Genomic DNA, 17,831 nt, shown 5'->3' with positions numbered 1-17,831 from the left:
CAAGTGCCAAGCCGCACGTGTGTTTGTTTGGGAAGCAGCCAGCGGGTAATGGAGCCAGCGCGTAATGGAGGAAATGAGTGTGCCGACTAGAAAAATCAACCGAGCGTGACCGAACAGAAAACAGTTGACGGTTCCAATGCCGGAGAGATTGTCAAACGGAAGAGCCATAGAAGTTCCGTAGTGTGAAGGTATTTCGGCTATTTCAAGTCTGACAAAAAACAGAGTAGCATGCACTGTAAATTGTGCCGAAAGCAAGTCTGGAAATACAATAAACTGGTGCATGCGTCACACTGCGCGCCACGTTATTGTTTCGGTGAAATGAATTTCTACAATACTGTTACTGTTAATTCTACTCTCTGCAGTGTTTAAATGCTTACATATACACACAGTTACTGTCCGTCCACACACACGACTCTGTTCTGCTTCTATGCCCCAGCTTTGTTTACTTTTTCCCACCGAGGCTTCTAGACTTCTGATTGGCCAACATTTCTGCACGGTTAGGAATCTAGCTCCACCTGCTGCTTTGGCATGTTCCTAGCAGCGTTTTTCTTCATTTCTGCCTTTATGTGTGGACGGGATTATTTTTTTAAAACGAAAACGGAAAATCTCCGTTTTCAAAAATACCCGTGTACGTGTGGACGTAGCCTCAGTCTCTGACTGGAAGCGCTAATTCGTCATTCGGCTTTTGTCAGACTAAAGTAACTGTTAAAACTGTTTGAAAAGCTCAGCTATACAACAAGGAGAGATTGAGAATTTCCTTTTAGTTCTCAGTTTATTTGATATTGACAAAAGTTAGTCAGTTTTGTCTGTTCTTCTGTAAAACAAACTAAGATTTATTTTTAGAATTAATATTTTGTTTCTAAGTGGAATTGACAATTTAGTAGTCTGTTTCGTTTGTTCTATTTTGAAACTTAAACGCTTTAGCGGCTGCCTTTTGTGTAGTTTGCAATATTTGCCTTTATTTATCTGAAAAAGTCTCATGTTCCTTAAGTACATCTACCCTGTTGAACTTATTATGGGAAATAAATATTTAAATAAAAACAAGCTGCTGATTATTTCACATTTTACTTGTGAGCAACGGCACATTTAAATCTTACAAATATAGTTATTTGGCTTATATCGTGATAGATATCGTTATCGCCTGAAATGAAAAAAACATATCGTGATATGAAAAAATCTCATATCGCCCAGCTCTAATAACCATCCAAGGGTACACAAAGCCTGTTGAGATACAGTCTATCTTTTACAAAGGTCAAAGACAAGAAGTAACCTGAAATTTAAGAACAAACCAGAAAGAGGCACAGGTCAGGCTGCTCACTTGAAATCACAGCTGCTACAAATTACAAGCTTTGACTTGTGAAACAGTAGCCATAATCAGCCGTGTTGTGGTTGTAGCTGGAGACTGGGATGGACCAATCACAGATGGCAATTGGACGACAAAGAACAGGTTCAGGCACCAAAGCAGAGCAGCACACACTAATAGTTAACCACACATGGGAGGGAGCCCAGCAACCTGGAGTGGTAATACACCTTATATATAAAAGGGTTTATGTACCCTAAATGGTACTGTAAATGACAGAATGGTGCAGAATAGTGACATTAAAATAATAATGGTAGTGGTGCTTTTCCACATGTGCAAACAGTCCTATGCTTTCATTTGTATTGTTGCTTCACTGTGTTTAGACTCAGAGAGAACAAAATAGTTGTTGACCTGCAAAAGCCACTTTTTTCGTTCAAAAAAATGTTTATGGATCAATAAGTCAACTGATGAAGAATCACACCTATAAGCAGAATCGATACTGGGATTTTTGGATAAAATATCATCATTATTCATCCAAAAGTTTAGCGGACAGTGACAGTTTTAAGCGTGAAACTGAGCAGAAGGGTTACAGAGCTGCAGCTGCGAAGGGAACACACAACGTTGCCCGAGGGGAAAACACCTGGAGCATCTGCTGAGCAGTTGTGAAAAGACAACAGAAAGTTTTAGTTGTAGTCAAGACACAAAGCAGTGAGCCACACTGAATCTACTTTCTAATCTCTGTAATTTAATTGGTTTTTCTTACATTTCTTTTTCATGTTGTGCAGCATGGCATGTGAACCTAGCTGCCTTTGCAAAACTTTCTAAACTTCATTCATTAGTGAGAGTTAAAGCCATGGGTGCCTATGCTCTTACTTTTGAGTGGGGTGCATTCCCATGAAGCCAAGCACTGATCTCCAATTCACGCTTTCAAAAGCCCCCCTTGGTGCAGGCATCATCAAAGCTTTATGAATGAATCTGTATGCTCATTAGCATGTTAGCTGAGCGGAACCGAAACCACTGTGTGCTGGGGCCTGCAGCTAAACAGGTTTAAATATGGAAGCCTCTCTGTTAATTATACAGTTTCACGCAGTATAGTCGGTTGGTGTAGAAGCTCTCCTACTCTGCAGCTAATCAAGTTGAAGCACTGGCTGCTTGCAGAGAGAGAGAGTGAGAGACAGATGCTAATCAAGTAGAAAGTAGTGACAAAGTATTTTTGTGCATGTGTGCCCATTTTCCCATTACTGCACTGTGCCAGCGGCGCTCGCTCTATTTATAACCACAGGGAGCTAAATGGAGAGAGTTGATGCCAAGAATAGATGAGTTTCCTCATTATAGAAATTGCTTTGTGTGCACAGAAATCTGTCACAGGTCGCATTCACATTATGTCCACTGTGACACAAGTGGAACATTAATTGCTTATCCCTGATTTTAATCACTTAATATGAGAATTAGGATAGTTATTTAACAGTATAAGTGGAATGCATATACTTTGTTTTGTTGTTTTTCTTTTCTTTATTATGGGTTTTTGTCTGCAGGCACGTCCATTTGACTTTGAGGATGGAGATGTGTACATGTCTTCCCATGAACATCGTTTCCGCTTGTTCAGCTCAGTGGAGTATGAAGGACAGCTGTACATGACCCCACAAAACTTCATCGAGTCGGTTACCATGAGTGAACCGAGAAGTACGTATGAAAAAATAGCTTGTTTTCTGTTGTTCTCAAAATTGTGTCTCCTTAAGACAAAAATATTTGGGGCTTATTTTATCTGCTTAATCTGCATATATGACATGTACCCAGAGTACTTGACTGCTTCATTTAAATCAATCATTTAACACAAATTTATATTCTGCTTTTGATGGGACGTGTATATATCTCAGCACTGCAAAGGATTGCTTTCACAGGGGAACTACCAGAAAATGCAGTTTGTAAATTTCTCCCCTCCTCAACCAAGATCCAAGGAGGAGGGAAGTTTATTTAACCAAGAACTGAATGTCTTGAGAATATCTTTTACAGGGGTGTTAAGCATGAACCTAAATTGTCCTGAGGCAGCAGTGGTCACCACTAAACCTCGTGCTGCTGGCTATTTCTATGAAACACATAACCAAACAATATCATCAGCTGTATCTTCACAGTCTCTCCTATATCCTATTATTGAATATTATTAACTCCATGGTCTTGGACTGTAGCTGGTAGACCTAGTTCTGCTCTGCAGTCTCAGTGAACTCTGCATAGTGGCACATGAACCATTTGTCCACCTGGTTCAGGTTAGGGTGGCTTCCAGATCTCTGGTGCAAAACAAGGTCTACTCATGCAGTCCAAAATGGTGGAGTTGGAATCTGTCCAACCACGGTCGAGACTGAGCAAACAAGCTGGCCAGTGAGTCTTCCCGTAGGGAAAACACAGGAAGGGGGCAGGGCTAGCTGGTTGTCCACAAATAAATTAGTTCTGTCAGAGTGCTAAAAATAAAGATGGAAAATGTGCAGAAAAAATGCTAAAATCAGTCACCACTGTAAACTTCTATGCTTCTTTTGCCATTAAAAACTTTTATTTATATAAATACAACTCGAAGTGCTTTGCAATTCAGCTGCAAGGATAATTAAATGTTTTAAAGAAAATCTATAACAGACAGACTTAAAGACTTGTCAGTTAAAGGTTAGATTGAACAGCTGAGTTTGAATGTTCACAGAAAGTTATCCACCAATCAGTAGGTCTGCTATTTAAAAGCAGCGTTCCACCTTTTTGTAATAGCTAACACTGACATCTAAAGAGGCTTTCTGTCATATTTTGAAACATTTTAATTTAGTTATGCACATGATTAATTGACTTAAATGTTGCTGCTCTTGCTAATCGGTGCTAGAAGTACAAGTCGATTAAATGAATCATTCATTTTTAATGAATGAACATGCCAGCTGGGTCTAAAGTCTTATGCAGCTACTCTACACAAGCCTAGATGGCAGCGCCTCTCTCTTTTCAATGAGAAATTGTAAATATGAAAAGTAAGACAAATGACTGCCTTACAAATCGTTTCTTCAAATGGCTCTTAAGTACACATAGTGTTTGATAAGGTAAAATAGCAACCTCAGAGGTTCCTGGGATTCATGGAGAAACATAAAATGATAGGAAGTCTATAGTGTAGGACGGGGAAAAGCTAATTTATACTTCAAGAATTTAAGATATAAATTACATTTAAATTTAAGCAAGATTTGATTGGATACTTGAACCCTTTGTTTTTATAATTTAATTGACAGTGAATACCTCATGTTTACTGATCCCTGTTTGGTGGTTGATTTTAAATATTACATATGTATTTCAGTGCCAGGTATACAATTTTTTGCCATCTCTTAAAAAACTTTAAAAATATGGTTTTAAAACACATCTTTGTAATTTCTGTTGGCCCACTGTCATTTGTAACAGATTAGCCCTGGCTGGCTTCTTCAAAGCAGGTGGCTTTAAAGCTATTGTTTAGTCTGTGGTTAATGTTAGTCAGACACACACATTCCATTTGCTCTCATGTACCCTTTCTCTTACCCTGCAAATATCTAATCTGGAGAATCATCTTAAAATTTTCCTGTGCGACCACTGCTTTAAGTATCTCTTCACATGTGGAAGTTATCACAAACAAAAAGCTGCTATTTATTTATTTAATGGATATATAATTGCGTTGCGTGCAAACTGTGCACCTGTATGTGTGTGTTTACATCTAGCCTTGGCTCGCTGACATACGATACAGCCGCACATGCCCTCTCGGCAGCTGACATCCTCGAATGGCCCCTTTGAAGTTGAATTAGATGAACTTTGTTGTATAAAACAGAACAAAAGTAGTATGTGCTTTTACAGGGACATTCCACATACTACAAAGACAAGCACAGGGCACTTGAGATGGTACAAATGGGCCTGTGATGATGACAGTGTATATAAAATGAGTGTGCCTGTGTGTGTGTGTGTTGTGACTGTACCTGGCACATTAAGACCCATTTCTAGATCACACAGATGCTATCTGACTGAGCCCACCCAAACTCTCTTCTCCTCTTTCCCTTCTTCTTCTCTTCTCTTTTGTCTCGTTTCCCTGGCAGGCAAGAGGCCCTGGAGGTCCCTGACAAAACAGGTGGGAAACACACTCTAACTGTTTTTCGTGCTCCTCTATATTGCAGACAGACATCTGTTGCATGTTACATCTAAATCAGTATACACTGCAAAGTTTAAAACCTATTTTCCTAGTATTTGTCATGAGTTTCTGCATACAAATGTCATGATTCCTCATACGTATGTATTGCAGATTATCTCTAAGTTCAGCAATAATCAGGTTTACTAATTTAAAATCCAAATGTAAAAATGTAAGTGCATTAAAGAAATACTGTATGCAAAATACTGAGGCTCTGAAAATTTCATACAGCACAAACAGGATCTTTAGCTTTATTTAAACTGTAGATCATACCATTGAATGTGAAAATACAGGATATCGCCACATCAGTACTCACCTGGTTATAATCTCAGTACCCTGTGCAGTTTTCATGTTGCACACCCTCCCACACTCATGAAAGCTATGGCTTGCTGTTTGGCTGGCACTGGACAATGGTCACTTAATGCAGGTCTCCTGTGTCTTGCGGGCTATAAAAGCCGGCCCAGGTGAACCACTCAGTCTCTCTCTTCCACTCCACCTGACATCAACTTATTAGCAATCTTTGTGTCTCGGTTAGGTTATGTATAATAAATTATTTTATATCTACGTGAGCTTCTTGTGTGAAATCCCTTTTTCTCACCTTCTTTGAGCCAGTTTGTGACACAGTTTACATTAAGTTTTATTCATATAAACTGTATATAAAATCAGCCACTTTTTAAAAGTCTTGTGTTGAAGGGTTGCATTATTGTGATCCTAATTTTTTAAATTTGATAACATCCATCAAATCTGAAAGGGAACCTGAGGATGCTACACATGCCCGTAATACAGTATCTTATTAATAACAAGATGGCTACATTCTGAAGCATAACTTGTTTAATCTTTTGTTTAACGTAAAATCAGACCATAAAATAGATTTTGAAAAGGATTTGAACATTTAAACAGTGATTTTAGACACAAGTAATTTTTACATTCTTTAGATGAATGCTCAATCATCCAGGTAAGTAAATCTCCAAAAGTTGATTCTGTTTTTTTTTTTCTAAACACTGTGTTTCTGTGACTTTTGAACCCCAAAACACACTGCGCCAAAAATTGGTCCACCCCAAGGATCGGGTGCCCCGACACAAACACAGTAACATAGTGTACGCTGTTAAGTGCCAGGACGATTGCCAGGATTTATACATCGGGGAAACCAAACAACTTCTGGCAAAGCGGATGGCACAACACAGAAGAGCTACCTCGTCAGGCCAGGACTCTGCAGTCTATTCACACCTACAGGCCAGTGGACACTCTTTCAATGGAGGGGGGCCTAAGGGTACATCTTTCACCATCTTACAATGCTGTGATTGCAGCCATTCCCCAACTCTCTGTGAATGGTACTGGTGGCCATTGATCAGTGGGCTTCGATCAGTGGTTGTTGATCAATGGTCATGAGAATTTGCATAATTAAGATGAAGGAACTGACCTCCCATTTTCCCTTCAGTGGGCTGGTTTTGGTCATTATGCAAATGAACTGGGGATTGGGGAAACCTGCAGTCAGCTGAGACTGAAGAACTTGGATGAGTGACGAAACGTTTCTCCCACTGAAAACACTACGTCCAGATAAACAGAATCAACTTTTGGAGGTTTTTACATTTTTGTTAAGTGTTGTAACTTCTTTTTAAGAATCCATAAGGAAATTCTTGTGCTGCTGGAGTGTGAAATCTAAGAAAAATGCAGACTCCACTCAAATCCTAATTCACAGCACCACAAATGGTCAAAACCTCCACAGGCTACTTTTGGTACTTTATTTTTTCTTTCTTCAAAGCAGTCTTTGTGTCAATTAAAAAATATATATATACATACATTCCTTTCTATACAAGTCATATAAAATACCACATTAATAACAATACTAAAATAGTTGGCCTGCCAAGCTTTTTTTTTCCTTCTTTCCACGGCATGCTAACCTTTCCTGTTTGCGCTGGATCGGTGTGTGTAAAAGTTGAAGTTTGAAGTTAGAGGTCTGTGTTTTTAGAGTTTATCTTACCTTTTTATTGTGTGTTTGTATGTGTCTGTAAGGAGCTGGAGAAGATCCTATCAGACACTCCTCCCGTGTGGAGAGGATCCTCCAAACTATTTCGCAACCTGAGAGAACGAGGTCAGAGAGCGTACACACACACACACACGCACATACACACAAAACAGGAGCAAAATACCTTTTCACTAAATAAAAAAAGGAACACACATGCACTGTACACAAAACCCATTGACACTGTTTTCTCTTTTAATTGTTATCAGAGCACATAAGTAGGAGTGTAAGAGTCAGATAATAACAAGGTCAGTGAATGTCAGTCAAATAGGACTCGGTTTATATGATGAGTAAACATGGTAAAGTATTTAAGTTTCTTCAGCTTTCAAGTTGTTAAAGATTATTTAAAATACTGAACAATTGTTTGCTGATACACTGTCAGAGAATTTAATGTTGTAAAAATCACGACTGTCATTTTAAGACCATGTATATGTATAATGTCTATTCTCTATGTCTGTATGTTCCCTAACTCCTCCTAATCAGTCACCTTAATCAGTTTGAATGAAACTTTATAAACTGCCTAGAGCACCACGATTATCATTTATTTAGCTTTTGGAAATTATTTTTAAAACACACAAATGAATTGAGTGCTAAATATAATACTTTGTCCTCTTATAAGTCATATATATTATGTGTAGTGTTACGGCCCGGCTCTGCTAGGCGGCAGTGGACGTAACATAAACGAGCCCAGAGACCAAGGAGTTAGATAGGAAGACAAACATAAGGTTTATTAACACAACTGAAATCCGTTAGTGAAACAACTCACTAGGCAGCAGAGAAACTTTAAGCAAACACCACGATTAATAACACCAGTAGAGCACTGCTCTACTAAACGTCTCGCAGGAGGCAACACAAAACACAGGCAGAAGGCAAAAGGGAAAAGGCAAAAGGCAAAAGGGAGGGACTCTCTGTACAGTCTGTTCAAATCAACAAGTCCCTCGACGAATGAAGACTCCTCAGCCTTTTATACTATCAGTTAACTGCAGTCAGCTGTGTCACTTGTCATAACTGCAGACAGCTGTGTCACTTGTCCGTCGTACTCCAGGCTCCTGCGGCAGCCAATGGTGTGCGTAGTCTGACAGGCTCGGATCCGCATGAAGTTGGGGCGGGCATATGTCCGGGCCAGCCAATCCCCCGTGAGTCCTGGAGCACTGTAGCTTCCATGGAGGAAGGCGGGGCCACCTGAGGCTAGCGGCCGTAACACCCCTCCCCTTAAAATACCAACTATGTTGGGCTGAAGCCAACGTTACAGAGCATAAACAACAACAAAAGACAAAAGCAGTAAAACATGTTTACAAACGGGACAGACCGTCAGCTAAAACATTTTCATTCCCCTTTTTGTGGTGGATACTTAAGTTGTATTCCTGCAACAACAGAGCCCAGCGCATAAGGCGCTGGTTGTGATTAAACATACGCGCCAGGAACACAAGTGGGTTGTGGTCTGTGTACACAACAAGAGGCAACATGCTGGACCCCAGGTACACGTGAAAGTGCTGAAGAGCCAACAACAAAGCCAGGGTCTCCTTTTCAATGGTGGAGTAGTTTAACTGATTTTTATTGAACTTGCGGGAAAAGTAACAAACGGGGTGGTTCAAACCCAACAAGTCTTCTTGCAACAGCACTGCCCCAGCCCCGACAGCACTGGCATCAACCTCGAGTTTGAATGGTTGCGTCAAATCAGGTGCAGCTAACACAGGAGAATGGCAGAGGAGGGCTTTTGCACTCTCAAAAGCATCCTGACACTCACTCGACCAGCTAAACTCAACCTTTGGGCTGAGCAGGTCAGTCAATGGCTTTACTACAGAGGAGAAATTCTTACAAAAGTTCCTGTAGTAGCCCACCATCCCTAGAAACCGACGTAACTCACGCCTGGTGGTAGGCGTGGGAAACTGTTTAATCACTTCCACTTTGGCATCTATGGGCCGGACCTGTCCACGTCCCACCTCCCTGCCTAAGTACGTCACAGTAGCTTTGGCAAACTCACACTTAGCTAAGTTGAGAGTTAGGGTAGCTTGTGCCAAACGGTGAAATACCTGTTGTAACGTTTCCAAATGATCTTGCCATGTTTCAGTGTAGACTACTAGATCATCTAGGTAGGCACTGCAGTTGGACAGACCACGGAGGACTTTATTTACTAGCCTCTGGAAGGTGGCAGGAGCGTTACACATGCCGAAAGCCATGACTGTGTACTGTAAAAAATCATCGGGTGTAACAAAGGCAGCGATGTTAGAGGCACGTTCAGTTAAAGGGACCTGCCAGTAACCCTTAAGAAGATCTAACTTGGAGACATACTGAGCAGTCCCAATACTGTCTACACAATCCTCAACCCTTGGGAGAGGATGTGAGTCAGCCACAGTCACAGAGTTCACCTTCCGGAAGTCTGTAATAAAACGGGGCGAGCCATCTGGCTTAGACTCCACTATACAAGGCGAGCTCCAGGGGCTTTGACTGGGCTTCGCTAAACCATGTTGCAGCAGATAGTCAGCCTCCTGTTTCATGAGCACGCGCTTATGGGGGCTGGCTCGATAAGGATGCTGCTTAATAGGTTTAGCTCCCTGGACATCAATGTCATGCTCTAGCACCGTAGTGGCAGTTGGCACATCCCCGAATAAACAGGTGTATTCCCTAATTAAGGCAATTATGTCCTCTTGCTGCTCTGAAATCAGATGCTCAAGCAAACCCGGCAATGCTTTTAGCATTTCAGAGTTAGACAAACGGGGTCTAGAACAGGTGGGATAACATAGTTTTAACCCATCACCCCCATCCGCCCCTCCTTCCTCCTGGTGGCTTGAGGCTACAATAGGAACACAGAGCCCTGCAGGCTTTGGTGTTGACCGCGGATGGTACAGTTTTAACATGTTTACGTGACAGACACGTGTTTTGCGTCTGCGGTCGGGAGTGCAAATTACATAATCTGTCTCCCCTCTCTTTTCACAAACTTTAAATGGGCCACTATACCTAGTAGACAAGGCTGAGCCAGGGACAGGCAAGAGCACGAGAACCTGGTCGCCCACCTGAAAGGTTCTTTTAACAGAAGCCTTATCATAATGGCGTTTCATCTTTCCCTGTGACGCGGCAAGGTGTTGCTTAGCCAGAGCGTTGGCTTGATTCAAACGCTCACGGAAGTGTTTTACATAACTGCTGACGTTTGTTTTGAAAACCCCTTGTGGGCTCAAAAACGCCTCTTTCAGAGCTTTGAGGGGTCCCCGTGGCCTATGGCCAAATACTAGCTCAGAGGGACTAAACCCAAGTGACTCCTGAACGGCGTCACGGGCAGCAAATAACACAAATGGAACACCCTCGTCCCAGCTTTTATCACTCTCCAGGCAGTATTTGCGTAGCATCGTCTTCAAGGTCTGGTGCCACCGCTCTAATGCACCTTGCGATTCAGGATGGTAAGCAGAGGACACAATATGCTTAACACCCAGAGTGCTAACTGCTTGTTTGAATACCTTAGACTGAAAGTTCGAGCCCTGGTCGGTTTGTACGACCTTAGGCAAGCCAAACACTGAAAAGAAGGTTGTCAACGCCTTAACGACAGATCTCGCTGTAATTTTATGTAACGGGACAGCCTCGGGGAAGCGGGTAGCGGCACACATTATCGTGAGTAGATATTGCTTTCCTGATTTTGTTCTAGGTAGTGGACCCACACAGTCTACTATGACATGGTCAAACGGCTGATCCACTACAGGAATGGGACACAACGGAGCCGGGGGTATGACCTGATTGGGTTTACCTGCAATCTGACATACATGGCAACTGTTGCAAAATTTAGAAACATCACGCTTCATACCAGGCCAAAAGAAATGTTTTAATAGTAGCTGGTATGTTTTTGTGATGCCCAAGTGTCCTGACCACTGGCTTTCATGGGCAAGGGCCAGGATCTTCTGCCGGTACGCAGAGGGCACTACAATCTGCTTGACCTTACTCCAATCTGCACCTTCTGCACCTGGTGGAGACCACTGACGCATTAGAACATCATGTTCTATGAAATAGGCTTGTTGCTCCTTTTTGGCTTGCTCAGCACTTACCATACGTTTGAAACAGCTCTTTATTGTTTCATCAGCTAATTGAGCTGCTGACAGCTGATCTCTAGTCAAAGGCAGTACAGAGTCCTTAGGAAATGGATCAGGCTCCTCGGGCGTCACAAAGTCTGGAGGTGACAGAACATTGTTTCTGTTAGTGGGTACATCATTCTCCCCGGAAAACGAGGACATCAACACAGAATCAGAGAGGGCAATATCAGTATCTTTCCGAGCTTGTGCTCGAGTAATTGCACAGGCTGGATACAGCCCAGGGTGCATAGACACATCAGAAGTTTTCTGATTCAGGGGGTTGTCTAAAACCTCCAGACGAGGGAGCACTACCCCTCCTGCGATGTCGTTGCCCAACAGCATGGCCACACCCTCTATTGGCAAGGCCGGGCAAACGGCAACAGGGAAAAATCCTGTAGCAAGGCTAGATTTAATAAAAATTCTGTGAACTGGTCTAGGAGCGTAACCCATCTCTATCCCCCGCAGAACAGAATTAAAACCACATTCACTTTTAGCAGAAAATGGTAATACACTTGAGAGGATGACAGTTTGAGAACCTCCAGTGTCCCTTAAAATACGCACAGGTTTTAACTCGGATGGGTTGTCTGTTAGCGATACTAAGCCATCAAAAATGAATGGTTCGAAACAGGGGTCAGGCACCCTACCACCACACTCATGGTCCTCGTGACGGGCCTCAGCTTTTACAAAACCCACCCCTTTGGGTGGCTGAGCATGTGATGTTTTGCGTTTTAATGCTAAACAGTCAGCAATCACATGTCCGGTTTTATGACAGTAAAAACATTCACGGTGTTCCCTGGACCCAGACTCTTTAGCTGTGTGGCGCTGCTGCACAGGGCTAACCCGTGGCTTCTCACTGTCAGTAAATGAGGCTTTGTGAGTGAGTACAAACTCATCAGCAAGAACAGCAGCAGATGTGAGTGACGTCACTTTCTGTTCATTCAAATACAGCACAATACGCTCAGGAATGCATTTCTTAAAGTCCTCTAACAAAACTAGTTCGCGCAGAGCGTCATAGTCAGTCGCTTTTGACGCAACACACCACTTATCAAAGAGAACCCCCTTTTCTCTTGCAAACTCCACATAAGTCTGCGACAGCAATCTCTTTTGCTGGCGAAACCTCTGCCTATAGGCCTCTGGAACTAGCTCATATGCCTTCAAGACAGCTGCTTTAACACACGAGTAATCTAAACTGTCCTTTAAAGAAAGAGCAGCCACCACCTCTTGAGCTTTGCCGGACAGTTTGCACTGTAGCAAAAGAGGCCAAATCTCACTAGGCCACTGCAGCGCACCAGCGATACGTTCAAATGCTGCAAAGTATGTATCCACCTCAGTTTCTCTAAAAGTGGGCACTAAAGAAATGCACTTATCAATTTTAAAAGCAGGAGTGGACGTGGAGGTGGGACCGGAATGAACAGCAGAGACAGATGAGGCTTGAGACTGTGACTCCAGCTCAAGCTGTCGGAGCCTAACGGCCTTGTCCGCCTCTATTTCCAGCCTCCTTATTTCAAGCTGAACCCGCCGGTTCTGAGCCTTCTCCTCAGCCTCCATCTGGAGACGTGCCAGCCGCACCTTCAGCCGAGCTCCTTCTCTCCCCTCGGAACTCCCAGAAGAGAGTGGATCATAGCGAGGAAGCGTGCGCGGCGTTTTTCCCCGCTCATCCCCCTCACCATCCCCACTGGAACCATTTTGGCCCTCTTCAACTACGGCAGCTTGGCTTGGCACACCAGAGACCACAGGCAAAGCAGGCGCTTGAAGCACACCAGCTCCCACCAACTTGTCCACCACTAAGGCTTTTATTTCACTCTTACGGAGAGTTTTTGAAACCTGCAGCTGAAAGTGATCCACAATTTGCAGCAAATCATTCTTGCGACAGCTATTAATAATCCCTAGAGACGGGGCAGCTATAAAGTGCCGCAAACAAAACGCAGCTGACATAGTGCTTAATCTTTAGCCAACTCAATTTCTCTTTTTTTTTTTTTTTTTTTTTTTGACCCCCACTCCCAGGAACAAAGACCCCCTATGAGGGATCCCGGATGAGCCCCCACTTATGTTACGGCCCGGCTCTGCTAGGCGGCAGTGGACGTAACATAAACGAGCCCAGAGACCAAGGAGTTAGATAGGAAGACAAACATAAGGTTTATTAACACAACTGGAATCCGTTAGTGAAACAACTCACTAGGCAGCAGAGAAACTTTAAGCAAACACCACGATTAATAACACCAGTAGAGCACTGCTCTACTAAACGTCTCGCAGGAGGCAACACAAAACACAGGCAGAAGGCAAAAGGGAAAAGGCAAAAGGCAAAAGGGAGGGACTCTCTGTACAGTCTGTTCAAATCAACAAGTCCCTCGACGAATGAAGACTCCTCAGCCTTTTATACTATCAGTTAACTGCAGTCAGCTGTGTCACTTGTCATAACTGCAGACAGCTGTGTCACTTGTCCGTCGTACTCCAGGCTCCTGCGGCAGCCAATGGTGTGCGTAGTCTGACAGGCTCGGATCCGCATGAAGTTGGGGCGGGCATATGTCCGGGCCAGCCAATCCCCCGTGAGTCCTGGAGCACTGTAGCTTCCATGGAGGAAGGCGGGGCCACCTGAGGCTAGCGGCCGTAACATGTAGTAACTAATGTCAAAACAAATTGTGACATTACATTCACATTATGTATGTGTACATTGTTCGGAAATACATTTTGGTAATCAAAATTTTAGTGCAGTGACACTTTGGGTTACTGGAATGAGCTGTCATGCATATATGTAAATAAGTGTGCATCAAACAGTGACACTAATAGTACCTGGGATTGATTGCTTTGTCTTATACAATAAACATGTCGCCTGCAAAGAAGAATAGATACAAGTATTTATTATTCATTTGTCTGGTGTTTATGAACAGCCATTTATGCCACATGACTACATAAAAAGATATTAATGAAGATAAAGAGAATAACATGATAAATTAGCATATATGTCTGTGTTTTAGGACAGGAGCAAAGGGGCGGGGTTTTTGCTTGGATCACTAATATAATTATGCATCCTTGCAATTAACTTAATTATCTTTATTATGTATTTTTTTTCTTTTCATTCAGCCCGCAAATACCTAACAGAGGTAGTAGAAATCTAAGAGGTATTCTTGCATCATGTTATATTTCTTAGGTGATACACCTGCATGACTGTCAGGGTTCTTACATTATTATACAGTAACTGCGATGACCTAACTGTGCTTTTGTGCACATTTCCCAGTGCTTGGCTCTCAGTGTGTGATAAAATCATACTTGTGAGTTGTGTGTCACTGTAGGGGTCTCTAATCCAAGTTTGTGCCATGCTGTTACTCCGTACAGCTGAACAACCTCCTCTCCTCTCCTCTCCTCTCCTCTACAATTTATGCAACACTAAAAGATAGAGAAAAGCTCACCCTAATTAAGCATTTGCCTCAGGAGTATGTAACAGAGGAATAACACAGTCTGGGACTGATTCCCTGTAGTGATAATTACACAGATACACAGATATACACACACTGGGAGATGCTAAATATAGCAAACCATGTGTGATGCATCCCCTCTCTTCCTCTACCATAATAACAAAGGTATATTCTTAAGCTTGTAACGTTTGAGTGTGTTTGATTTAGTCTACAGGGACAAGTAGCCAGGAGGGTGGTCTGCTTCCTTTTTTCATCAGAGAGATGGAGGGAAAAAAAGAATAGAGTAGGAAAATCAAATCAGGGAGTGAAAAGGAGATTTAAAAGGAGAGTGGGAGAAATATAAGAAACAGATGGAGTGTAAAAGATGGGCTATAAAAGACAAACAGGCAAAGTAGACAGAGAAATGAATATGGTAAGAGAGGAAAAAGAGAAAGTTTGTAAACAGAAACCTCAGGGTAATCTATGGTTATTGTACTTTAACCATTCATTCCTGGTGGAGCACTACTGAGACCACACACACCATCAAGATTTAACAGGGCTGATTTTTTCATTCACATACAGTAAAACATTCTTGATTTCCAAGGTTTTTTTTTTTTGGTTTTTTTTTACATATTTCTCATGTGTCAGAACATCAAACAAATTTAAATGTTAGACAAAGATAACCTGAGTAAATACAAGCTCGCGGCTGTAAGAGACGCTCAGAGCAAAGGCTCCAGCCATCCATTCCAATACAAACACATCAAAGTATGACTAATAATTCAACAATAAAATAGCTTTATGTTGTGGCCATCACATTGTGTTTTCCAAAGTGATTTAGGATCTGAAAGTGAACAGATTTAGGGTACGTAATGCTTTTTTCGGTTTATTTTCATTTCACACGTAAAACACATTTATACATTCATTCCAACTTGCTCTCATTCCCATACCGACAATTTGTCACAGTCGTTGGTATTTTACGCGTCAGGATGAGAACGTGTTGCAAAAAGCAACACATCGTGCCACGATATTAAGAAACAGCCGAAAAACAAAGTCATTGACATCTATCAGTCTGGATTTCAAAGGGTCACAAAACTACTGCATATGTTACCTAGATTTCACAAAATTCATACTACTTTTTTTAATTCAGGTGCTTTCAGTCCCATTCCCACAGGTGTATAAAATGTGTGGCCTTGCATGCATTTGTAAAAGAATGAGTCCTTCTACAGCGCTCACTGAACTCAGTCGTGTCACTGTTGCAACAAGTCAGTCCATTAAATTTAAATCCTATATTTTCACAATCAGCTGTAAGTGGTTTTACTACAAAGTGGAGGGATTTAGTAACCATAGAAACTCAGCCATGAAGTGGCAGACCCCATAAAGTTATATAGCGGGCGTCACCGAGTGCTGAGGTACATAATGTGTAAAGCTCCAAAACTCCAGTGACATTAACATCAGCACACAAGCTGTTCTCAGGAACTTCATGACATGGCTTTTCAGTGGCTGAACAGCTCCTGTGGGTGTGATGTGTACGTGGCCCAGTACGTTTGAAAGTTGAAATCGTTGTAATGTCTTTGGATTTCTGAGCTCGATAGAGTTGAAAATCAGACAAAGACTCAAAGGGGTTCACTGTGTCTGTGTGTTAATGTCAGAACACACTACATTAATTCATGATTGATTAATTGATTATCAGTTATTTATGACTACCACAGTATGGGTAATGCATTACTGTGCTTTAGAAAAATTGACTGTGTAAGTATACAGTAACATGCTGGGTATGTATATCGCAGATTTAACACAATGTTAATCCATGTTTCCATCTGTCACACACAACAGCTGAGTAAATATTCCTTTCATAGTACCAGTATAAAGCATTTGTGTTAACTGGGAATGCCTTTTTGGTTTTTGACTTTCTGACTTTGATAAAGTAAGTGAAATGCCACACATTGGATAATTAAATCAAAAATAATTTCAGACTGCAGTGAAAATATAACTGGAAATATAGTCAAAGCAGTAAAGACTCATTGCAGTCATTTGCATTGCCTGTATGCAACATGGAACATTGTTACCTGTGCCTAATATGTTAATACTCATGTGACACATTCATGTTTTCCATTTAAAACGGTTTATTAGTACTACTGTAATGTCATCATGGTTCACATGTACTTAACTAACCCTTATATTTGTCTTTAGTTGACCTGCACAACAAACACAAAATTTAGATCTTCTTGGGCTTCTTAATATATGCTATTCTAGTGAGTCCATAGCAGATGTCCATAATAGAGGAAGGTGCTTTAGTATTAACATATGCATTGATATAGATTAAGTTAAATAAATTTCTCTGGAGGTAAATATCAGGGTTTTTTGAGTTAATAAAATTTCTTGGGGCTGATTCAAACCATCAGATTTGTTATTATTGGATTACAATGGACTCTTAACATCTTTAACCCACTGACAATTAAAAGAAAAGGAAGGCAAAATCAACAAACATATGGAACATATGTTAATGTTAAAACTATTGGAGAGGACATATAATGCCTGTTTACAGCCCTTTCCATCATGATTAAATATCACCTTGAGATCAGTATTAATCCCTCTTATTCTGTGGTATATCACTGAAAGCATGGGAGCGTAAACACACAACAGACTGTATTATAGAAACCTGAGTAGCTTCAATTTTGTATGCTCTAGTCTATGCAGAGCTCAGGCTACATGGGGGAAAAAGACTTCAGTTCCAAACCAGCTCCTATACACAAAGCAGTCAAGCATCAGCAAAACACAAGGCTCACACTGACTTTAACTGGTGTCGTGTTCACCCTCACACACTCATGCATACATACACACAAATGGGGGAGAAGTCTCCCGTAACACTCAAGCGAACCACCCTGAACTATCTGAACGA

At 41.7% G+C, this 17,831-nt stretch overlaps 1 protein-coding gene across 8 annotated transcripts in view; it reads left to right on the top strand.

The window, feature by feature from the left end:
- Positions 1–17,831, top strand: part of micu3a (mitochondrial calcium uptake 3a) — a 48,403-nt gene that overhangs the window by 7,802 nt on the left and 22,770 nt on the right. For all 8 annotated transcript variants that reach the window (XM_080302394.1, XM_080302393.1, XM_080302395.1 and 5 more), the window contains exons 2-4: positions 2,836–2,983; positions 5,374–5,405; positions 7,476–7,554. In XM_080302394.1, coding sequence (XP_080158520.1) covers positions 2,836–2,983; positions 5,374–5,405; positions 7,476–7,554 — 259 coding nt within the window. The remainder of the gene's footprint in view (positions 1–2,835; positions 2,984–5,373; positions 5,406–7,475; positions 7,555–17,831) is intronic.

The sequence above is a fragment of the Astatotilapia calliptera genome, chromosome 6, assembly GCF_964374335.1.
Source record: "Astatotilapia calliptera chromosome 6, fAstCal68.1, whole genome shotgun sequence".
NCBI classification, from domain to species: domain Eukaryota; kingdom Metazoa; phylum Chordata; class Actinopteri; order Cichliformes; family Cichlidae; genus Astatotilapia; species Astatotilapia calliptera.
The sequence above is the reverse complement of the archived record's forward strand: the minus strand, read 5'-3'. Positions and strand labels throughout refer to the sequence as shown.